Source organism: Tinamus guttatus, unplaced genomic scaffold (genome assembly GCF_059628265.1).
Source record: "Tinamus guttatus ecotype Peru unplaced genomic scaffold, ASM5962826v1 Tinamus_guttatus_pri_ptg000314l, whole genome shotgun sequence".
NCBI lineage: Eukaryota > Metazoa > Chordata > Aves > Tinamiformes > Tinamidae > Tinamus > Tinamus guttatus.
Window position 1 is genome coordinate 12841199 of NW_028288848.1, and position 10625 is coordinate 12851823.

The 10625-nt window shown below is 38.5% G+C and overlaps 1 protein-coding gene across 1 annotated transcript in view; it reads right to left on the reverse strand.

Annotated features, from left to right (window-relative positions):
* GBF1 (golgi brefeldin A resistant guanine nucleotide exchange factor 1) overlaps window positions 1–8484 on the reverse strand; it is an 88291-nt gene extending 79807 nt beyond the window's left edge. Inside the window, exons 1-2 of the mRNA XM_088528820.1 lie at window positions 8363–8484; window positions 6986–7052 (exon numbers count right to left, since the gene is read on the reverse strand). Coding sequence (XP_088384946.1) covers window positions 6986–7052; window positions 8363–8458 — 163 coding nt within the window. The 5' untranslated portion in view covers window positions 8459–8484. The remainder of the gene's footprint in view (window positions 1–6985; window positions 7053–8362) is intronic.
* Window positions 8485–10625: the final 2141 nt, after the last annotated feature.

Here is a 10625-nt window from a genome sequence, read left to right on the forward strand (position 1 = left end):
ACTTTATATACTTAATGACTTCTCTCTGCTTCCACCCTCTTGAGCTACTAACTCTTCAAGGTGAGGAATGTTTCAGTATGTGTTGTGTACACATGACCAAGACTTCTTGGCAGTCCTATTACATATTAGATAGCTACATAAACATGCATCTGCACTTCTGACACAAGTATTGCTTCTTTCAAGCAAGTAACCTTCCAGACACTCTTTTTTAAAAGAAAAAAAAAAGTTAGATGGCAGCAGTTTATCAACAAGAGGGGATAGTAAAGAGAAGGAAGGGTAACAAACACAGGAAAAAAAATCTATATATTTAAGCACTCCTACTTGAATTCAGCAATTTCATATACACTGCTATTTCCAGAAAGTTTTTACTACCATATGAATATCTTTATGTTTTGTTAACTCAACCACAGTCCCTTTTAACTTCAGTCTCAAGCAACTAAGACAAAACAGCATGGCCAAAACCACCTGGAGCAAACCCTCCGTGGATGACTTGAGAGGAACCTTAACTTTAACAGAGTATCTGGCACTGCCTTTCTACCGACTCAAACTACAATTTATTGCCTTCTAATATATGTACACAGGCCGTTTCCTTTATGGCTCCACTTCACACAGAGGCAGTAACTGAAGGAAATAATGGAGTGCCCAACAAGTGGGATGGTAATTGCTCAGCAAGCGTGGCACCAGGCGAGCCAGGCGCACAGCGTGCACATGTGGCAGCCCCTCCGAGCCCGGCGGCAGCGCTCACACAGGGCTGGTGTTTCAGGGCAAGCCCAGAGCGGGCACCGCGCCAGCACACGGCCAGCAGCGCTTGTCCATCTCCATCTGCAGATCCCTAAGGATCAGGGGCCAGGAAACAATTCCTTCCAACAGCACCACCTCCTGCCTGACCTGCCAGTCACTAGCCACGCAGACAGGAGTCAGTGTTAAGCTTCAAGCTCTAGTCTTAGATGACTGCCATTCCAAGGTTTCTATTCCCCGGACTCTGAGTTCATGTAGCATCCCAGGTTGGAGGCCTCAGTGACCACGTCAGAGGTGGTTACTGTCCAGAACGACCCCTCTCTGACTGCTCACACGCTGCCCAAATGCTGCACAACGCAGAATAAGAAGAGCCTGTAACAAGGTTACAGTGCACCTGCTATTGCCACAAATACTCACAGCTACCCCCCATCAAGCATATGCCTTCAAATTTGGCATTAGCTCTGGGCTTGAGAAACTTGCATTCCGGGTCCCCCAATGTACTTAGCATTTTTAGGACACACTGTATTTAAAAACAAACCAAACCCACACACAAAGTCAAACGCTCTCCTGGATCTCATTTGGAATTGCCATTGCATAGTGCTTCTATCATGAAAGTCCAACAGTCACTACTGTCACCCCAGGTATCTCACTTAGAAAATGAGAGCAACCACTTGGAAAAGTCTAGTTTTTGATTTCTTTCCAGCACCACAAAGAAACACTATGACACATATATCCACAGAAATCAATTCCCTAGCAAATGCAAAGATCTCGGCCATAATATGGTCATTTGATTCATTTCATGCTACAATGAGATTAGAAGGAAGATTCACATCTCTCAAAGACTGTTTTTGAAATTATCTGCAGCTCCAAAGCAAAAATACTGCATCCGTTTATATTTTGCCTGCACTCGAAGAATGCCTGCATTCATGAGGACTAGGAACTTTTTTTTTTTCTTAAATTACAATTTCTAGCACCGCATAGCCTGAATACAAGTAGAGTAGTGTGGATTCAGCCTGCTAGCAAACCATTTGACAACATTCATCTTTACTCATAACAAGAAAGTGACAGAAAAATATTAAAAGAAAAACGTCACTTAAGTATAGTATCTCATGTGATCTGATATAAACAACTGTATCCATCCACTAATTAGAATGAGGTTGATTTAAAATGTATGCAAAAAACAAGCAAACAAAAAAACCCACCCTTCCGCCTTGTAGAAATTTTATACAGAATGCAAAAACATCTAAATGTCAGCCTAAGTTGCTCAGTCTTGCAAAATACCCCGATAACATGTTAGTCTGAGTTACTTGGTCTTCCAAAATACTAGGTTAACATGTTCAGATATTTGCTACTTAAATAAATAAATAATTGAAGTCCTCATATGAACAGAGATGAACTAGGAGACCAGCTAGGCTCCTAGGCATTTTCTATGAAACTGACACCCAGGAGAAAGCAAGCGAGCAGCTTAGCTCGTGATTTTTTTAAAAATGTCCTTCTCTACATCAGCTGCAAGTCCTCCATACAAACAAAAGGAAAAGTGTCCCAGCTTACTGTTTAGTCAATATTTGTTATTGACTAATAAGTCCAGTCACTTTCTGCTGCAGCTCTAAGTATAAATAATAAATAAGGCATCGCTTGCATCTGCAAACTGAAATCACGGCAACAAGCATTACAGAACTAAACATATCTGTATCATCCAATTTCTACACTTCTTTTACAGAAGATTATTTTAATTTCTTCATTTAAGCAGACGCCAATGAATCTCTCGGATCTATTCAACAGCACTGAACAGCTGAGAATAGACTGAGAAGAAGCCATACATTTGCATTTACTCTTGTGAGTTACCACTTCATAGAACTAGATCTTACAGAAAAAGCTCAGACTTTAATACCACTTCATACGAGTGTCAGAATTCCCCCAAAACTTGCCTTTCCAGAGCTCAAACAGGGAAGATGGGTGTGCAATTAAATCTACACACCAGCAAACTGATGGCTACAGTAACAAGTATATTAAATCACTACACTGGGCAAAGGCTCTCTTACAGTTACAGTCATTTGACCTTTAGCCAGCTCTTAATGCCCCAGCCAACCCTCTAAAGATGGAGATTTGCAACAGCTTCTTGTCTGAAATAAGCCATGAAAAGATTCTTCTGAACCCACTGCATAAGCATTCATTTAAAATGTCATGAATGTGCATGAAATCAGAGTGCTTCTAACAGCTTACTTCGCAGCTCCTGTTTAAATGCACCAACTCTGAACCACTAGAGGATAAAAGGACTCAGACCTTCCAGTCTGACACTCATGGCCCTAAAATATACACAAGCACCTCTTCACAGGTGTGTTTACCTACTTTAAACCTTATTTAAATAGACTCTTGATGCACACACTTTCCACAAACACCTGCTTCTCGCATTGCAGAGCTGCCTCGTCCGAGGCAGTTGCATTCAGTCATTTTCTGACCTAAAGTCATCCTACACACCATTAAGCAGGAACTCACTCATGAAAAGCCTTGTTACTGACTCAGCCCCAAATCAGAGCTAAGTGCAAATAGGTGAGCTGGAGGGCTAGCAAATTTAGCTCTGCCTCCTGGTATTTAGCCTCTGTAGCTCCTGTAGCTCGGAGTTATTACCATTTACAGAGAGTACCCTTCATTTCACTTTCTGGAGAACTATTACCGAAGTATCTGCTCTGAATTTAACTGATGCATCATACTGGAATAGCCTGAACTCAAACAGCTACAAGATTCAGGGAAATCCAATCCTCATTAGATTCATAGAAAAAGATGGGCTTATAATTAATTCATACTCCCAGCCATTTTGTTATAAAAACTCCCTGCCCAACTCAATCGTTCTGCTGAACTCAAGGACACCTTAACTTGGAAATGCTCAGGAAAAGAAAGGTGCTAAGTCATCACTGGATGACAAAAAGTTCCTTTTTGTTGACTCCAATCCATAACATAACTGACAAAATTAAGTATAACCATGATTTCATCCAGAGATATTTTTGCAGATAAACATAACTTCTTTTTAAAGTAATTTGAGTAAGTTGTGACAACACTGAACCCAGATTCAGAGGTATCATTACTAAGCTTTCCATCAGCTTCTAAATAACTGTTGAAGATATAGTTTATTTCAATTTTGCACATATGGTAAAGCTTAATAATCAGTGTTTGCATCTGATCGTAATTCAGGATGCTGAATTTTGTTTATTTCAGAGCACTGGGAACGAGATACCACATCAAACCTGGCTTTTCATTGCCTGTCTTAGTACGAGCATTCAGCTGTTAAACTTGCTTTGGACTAACCTCTACCACACTTGAGATGCCAGAATCTCTTTCTTATCTATCTTTCAGGCAACTACTATCAATAATATTAGCATACATGCAGCACATGCAAAGTGTAAAAAAATGACATAAAATATACCAAGTGAAAAAGTGGATCAGAGCACACACACTTCTTATTTTCAAATGATTAAATAGCTTTCATAAATCTATATAGAACTACCACAGAACTTAAATTTCACAATTAGGATTTAAAGAGCAATAGGATCATTCTACATAATCCAGGTCTGGGGCCCTTAAAGCTGGACTGTAGAAGCAAGAAGTTACTCTTATCGCAATCACAGCAGTCTCTGCACCCTCTCCAGATGCAGCCTTCAAGAGCCTGCTTAGATGCTGCAGTGGGGTGGGATACTACAAGTTGGTTGCATGCAAGGATTTACTATTTTTGGTAATCAAATAAATCAGGTTATATAATTTACTTACTCTTGAGGAACAACATATTGAAATGAGAATCTTTAGCTGCTGGAGGCATAGGGTGCCTTTATACCCTTGACCAGGGTATTTGAGCATCACAGCCAGGACAGAGTTAATACCCACTAGCTCAGAGGAGAACAAAAGGTACTCCACTGCAACATGCCTAACATTTACATTGCCTCTCTTTGCTCATTAAACAGGTTTTGGTTAAATAATGAACAAACTGTATTACAGACTCCGATGAGAATTCCAAAATTATAAATCAACTGGTAAAGCCCAGAGGAGAATGAAGGGAGTGGGAGGGAAGGAAGGATAATATTGACTGATATAAAGGGCGCAGCTTGACAGTGGATATTCCTGCCACACCTGATCAAACACGCGCCATGGGGGAGGGGAAGGCAGGGCGAGAGCAAGAGGGGAGATGGGACAAGGCAGCCTGAAATTTGCATCCGGAACAGATTAAAACGGGTTCTTGGGGGATTGAGAAAATACATAATATATATTACTATAAATGCAAAACTGTACTAAAAGCTAACTCAAATGTCAAAGATTACAGCTTGAATAAATTTAAATATAAAAGCAATGTGTTTCCATGAGCTAATGAAAGAGACATGAAAGGAAGGTCTAGGCAAGAAAACTAAGCTTGGACTTTTCCTTGCTTGGAAGACGAGACAGGAAGCTCCATATCTTTCAAAGTATTACTTGGGAACCATCCCATACCTAAAACTGAAAGAAATGCAGCATAGCAACTATATTTATTTCAAGACATCAGTCTATAAATAGCAACCAGTGAAGCTGAAATAATGTGTTTAGAGCCCCACACAGTCAAACCAATACAGTATCATTACATATAAGCAATTATTAGTTCAGTATTAACCACATACACAAGATGCCTCTACTAATTCAGTTTCAGTCTCTGAATCTCTCAGTACATAAAACTTTGCTTTCTCTAACATGAGCAGATAGTTGGCTTGCAGGTTTTCCAGGCAAGTCAACAGCAAATCATATCTAGGTACTCAACGGTCCCTACTGTTTACTCATATTGCATTTATTTAAGTATCACAATATTCTCACTTGTTATTAATCAAATAATATATTAGCAACAACAGTGAATCAGCAGCCTCACTTTGAAGAAAGCTTCATACCACTGAAATGAAAGATTAGACCCAGTAAGTATTTCCTCCTAAAAAACTTCTGATGACTGTGCTCACATCCTACAGAAGATGAGCATGCTTACAAAAACTGTAAATCCAGTCTGTCACATTTTGGGGGGACAAATCATCCCCCCAAAACAAATTCTAAACAAGATATTATCCAGAAATGCAAAGTATGCAGAAATTTCCTAAGAGGTCCATATGACATAACCTGACATGAGACTTCCTTTATCAAGGAAAGTCCATCAAACAAGGAAAAATAAAGCACTACACTTGCAGGTATGCATAGAAGAGGAAGGACAACAGGTCAGAGATGGCAGATGCTCTCAGAAACTCTCAACGACAAGCAGCTGCACTACTGTAGTTTTACTGAAGGTATGTTTTTAAGGGGATAGCAGGCTCAGCACTAACATTGGAAGAGCATGGTCCACAAGCAGAAATGTAAATAGTCCATCTCAAACTTGCAATTCTGAACACTAGTTGGACTAAAGAGACCAGAAACAAAGTTTACTTTTAAATATTAAAATCAGTAAGATGACAAATCCTGTGGTGAACCTTCAGAATGCCACATGCAGCTCAGGATTAGCCTTCCAGACTCCTGGGTTAAGTTAAACAAAGACTCCCGAAACAACCAATGGAGAAAATCTCAGAGGATAGTGGGAAAAGAGGGAGGACCAAAAACCTGGTCATAGTCCACATCACAGCCACGCATAAAGAAGAATCAGATAACGGGAGGCTCCTTTCCAAGCAGATTCTTCCCATCATTCACATGATATTACACACAACAATACACCATATATTTGACTATAGACTTCAGTGCATTGAAGAAACACGTCAGAGGTAGGGAGGGGTTTTTCTGTTACCTTATAAACATAGAGTGTTATCCACAAGTACTACATCCATACTACACAATACACAAAAACAAACAACAGTTTGACAAAAAGGAAGCAAATTCATTCATCTTATCGAAAAACAATGGTGTTGGAGGCAAGTTTTAAAAAGCAGTAACAACTTGGGATAAGCCGATTTACAACATACCAGGGCTTCTTGGGTGGATTAAATCTTAACAGTACGTGTATGTGCTTGCATTTGTTATTCTAATTTCTTAAACAGTATGGAATTGTACAGGCAATATATAGTTTCCAGAGAGTGCAAGTAGTGTTATATGTTTACTAGTTTCACGCTGATATTATTTATATAGAAGTATAATCATATTTCTCCATTTTGTCAATATTTAGGATGATTGAAGCATTAGAAAAAAACAGTGCTGTACAAGTCCAAAAAACTTATCCATATATACGCTACCAGGTGCACATACCTGCAAAACTCTATAAGCTTACCTGTTTTACTATTCAGTACTTCTTTTAAAAGGCTAAAGCTATGCAGCAGGGGATCCCTTTCTTCATCCTATAGATTACATATACAAAGAAAGTCATTGACAAAGGAAGCAACATTCCTGAAGGCATGTATTAATAATGGATCCATAAAGACTTCACCTTCATTTCAAGGAAGTAACAAAGCTTGAGTTTATCACTTTCAATCTACTTACTCCATTAAAATTAAGAGAAGCATATTATCTTCCTTCTAGGGCTACCCAACACTGTAGAGTCCAAACGCCAAAAAGCACATTAAAGACTGGGCATCTTGGTTTCATTTTGTTGTCCTTAGAAGTATTTCTGATTAGCCCTCTGATTTTCAATAAATTTTGGGGCAAATCTATCCCAAACCATACTGAAACGGCTCATCAGGATTTTCAGCAAAGTTAATCTATGCAACAATTTGTAATGAGAAGAGAAATACAACAATATTTGGTGCCACTCAAATATTTTGAAGAAAGAATAATTGTGTGAATTTTATATGAATAATTGAATCCTTTAATTTCGGTCTATCTTTGTTATATAAAAATAAGGAGGAGAAGTATTTCCTCCAAACACATGTGTACATCTGCAGCCACACACCCTGAGTGGCAAGAGCAACTAATGGCAAGAAGGCCCTGCCCTTCGATGGACTGAAGCTATTTGTGTGGCTGACAGCCACCTGCCTGCCATTTATATGACATTTTCAAGTGCAACACACCCGCAGCTCTGCCGACACACCTTTACACTGGGGAACCCATACACAAACCAAGACGTCATTACATCTAGAAGAATTGTATTAGCGGCTTTTGACAAAAGAGACTGGAAACCATTAACATGTTTCAGTCAGGAATATAGTCAGCAGGCACAAAACAGAGCAAAGACACTGTGCCATATGAAAAATGGCCTGCATGTAACAATTTCTCCAGTTTTTTGTTTCATACATCTCTTGATAAAGGATATGATCTGTAGTAGGACACAAAAAGATATATAAAATGTTCTAAATCAAGAGTAACCATATCTTCAAAATCCCTGATGCAACAGGAGATAAAAGTTTTTTAAAAATACTGAATGGCCTTGAAATAATTTTATGATATTCCCACACAGAAAGACAGAATACAATGTTGTTTTTACTATTCACAAGGTTTAAAAGTGGGAGAATTTCAGTTTTGTACCTCTGACAGTCAGTGACACACACAGGTACAGCAAAAAAAGCCTAAACTGCTTACCATGAAATAATGCAGAAAATAATTGCAACTGTACTTACAGAAGTGCTACCAAGAGTGCTAAAAATCAGGACCTTCCTAAAGCAGATGTTTTTGACACAGCATGAACAGACAGCATCAATTCCAGAGAACTTACCAGATGTGTGTGAGTGCTCCATCGGGCGTTGCGCTTTATGGCTCCCACCACTGCATTGATTTCACCTTGGACAATGTAAATGTTCTTATCCACCATCCTGGCAGTCCTGAAAATAAAGATAAAATAAATTAATCAACAACCCCTCGGAATCATTCGCATTCTCAGGTGAAACATCATGTTGTCTCTCGTCAACCAGGAAGCTGTGAAGATAACAGAAACATCTTCAGATTTTTTTTGTGTGTGTGTGTGAGGATGAATACAAGGAAGACGCACACTTTCCACAGAGCACATTTTCAAAAACAAGACAGCAGAGAGTTAGTTGTAATAGAGCACATGGAGGAAGAGACAACTTCATCAAGCCGTATGCATTTTTTTTCCAGTATACATAATTTCAAAGGAAGATGTCATGTTCGGGAATTAGGACATACATTCATGACAATGCAATACCAACAAGCACGTCCAGCACTCGTGCAAAGTCCTGCGGCTCCACATAGAACAGAAAGCCAATCTCCCGCTCTGTTAAATAAGCATCAGCAGCTTGAATAACCTGGCCAAAATGAAAACTCTTGGGGACTTTAATCTTTGACAAAATAAAGTCATTCAGATGCTGATTTTACACTTGCTTCATGAAAAAGGCTTCTTAGGAGAAGAAAGGACAATCACAAAAGCCAAGATTTATACTTCCAAAGAGATCAGCAAACTGGAAATAAAACTGGACAAAAGGAATGGAAAAAGTGAGAACGGTAGCCCAAGGTCTCATGATGTACCTGGACAGATAGCCAGAGAAGAAGGAATTCCATATGGAAGAAAAGAAACATTTTTAATGGTGCGAGAAAAAGAAGCCAAGAGTGGATTACTGTAAGATTGTTCTCTCTATAGTATCTGTAACCCAGATACAGTCAGTTGTAAAGAAATAAGGACAGAATTTATAGACCTGACCATTTACAGAAAAACAGATTTATATGGATACCAGAAAGTAAAAACATATAATCTCTGCAGATGGGGGAGATTTAATGAAATAGTAATCAAATAATGAGAAATTTCCAGAATATGCAAAAGGAAAATACAAGTATTTTCCTGAGGAATACAGTTTGAAATCACAACAGGGCATTCGCAGAGGAAAAAAAAAAAAAAAGACTGAACACAGAGCAAACACTATCAGCAACACTTCAAATCAGAGCATCTTATTTATAGACTCCATTCAAAAAAAAAAAAAAAAAAAAAAAAAAAAAAAAGAAACAATATGAGGAAGATTGTTGGCCATGTAGCAAAGCCCAAAGCTGAGAGGAAACAATTTGGGGATTATTTCTACAAGCTTCAAAATCACCAGCACACACAAATTTCAAAGCATATATCCTGGATCTGTCAGGCTTCAGGTTAATTAAAATATCAGAGCTATCAACAACACTTCAAATACACGAATATCCTCCAATGGAAACAAATAAATTTGCTTTAGGAGTCTGTAAACAATGAAAAAAAGCGAAATACCATAAAAGGATGTCTTACCAAGAGAAAGCTACAGATTTGGCATTTAGATTTAACATGGGTTTGTAGCAGGATGAATTACCTTGGCAGTACTACTATCTCTTACTTCATTCTATTAATTAAAAATAATGTAATACCCAAATGTTATACAATAAATCAGGGATAGAGACATTAAAAAACTGTAATACAGGAACAGTCATAACAGACCAGATCAGTATTTATTCTAGTTCACTACTAGATGATTCAGAAAAACAAACAAATAAATCTGCCAAGTAGTTTGCTTACGTCCTGCGGAACAAAGGTTAATTATCCTTCTACCACGCTCGCATATAACAAAACCACAGATGTTCTTGCTCACATGTCTAACGTCTGAAAGATGTTCTTGTCCTCATTGATACCTTATTCCATATATTAGCTACAGGTTGCATGAGAATACTGCAGAAAAAAATCCCTTGATTTTTTCAAATTCAGTATGTCATCCGTATTTTAGCAAAAGCTGTTAATAGGAGGTTTTATGCCCCATTTAAAATTCCCAAATTAATCATCTCTTCTATTATTAATACTGATATTTTCCATGTCCTTCCCTAGCAATTTTCAGAGGTCAGCACTTTAGCGCACAGAAGTACTTTTGGGAAAGAGCATCTACATTTACACTTGGCAGAACCCAAGACAGAACTTTTAGAAGACAATACTGAGCAGGTAAACCTCGCTGGGCCGTTCCAGGTACTTAGCAAACTGAATTTTGTAAACAAAAGCTCCCCCGGACCTTATCTGGGAA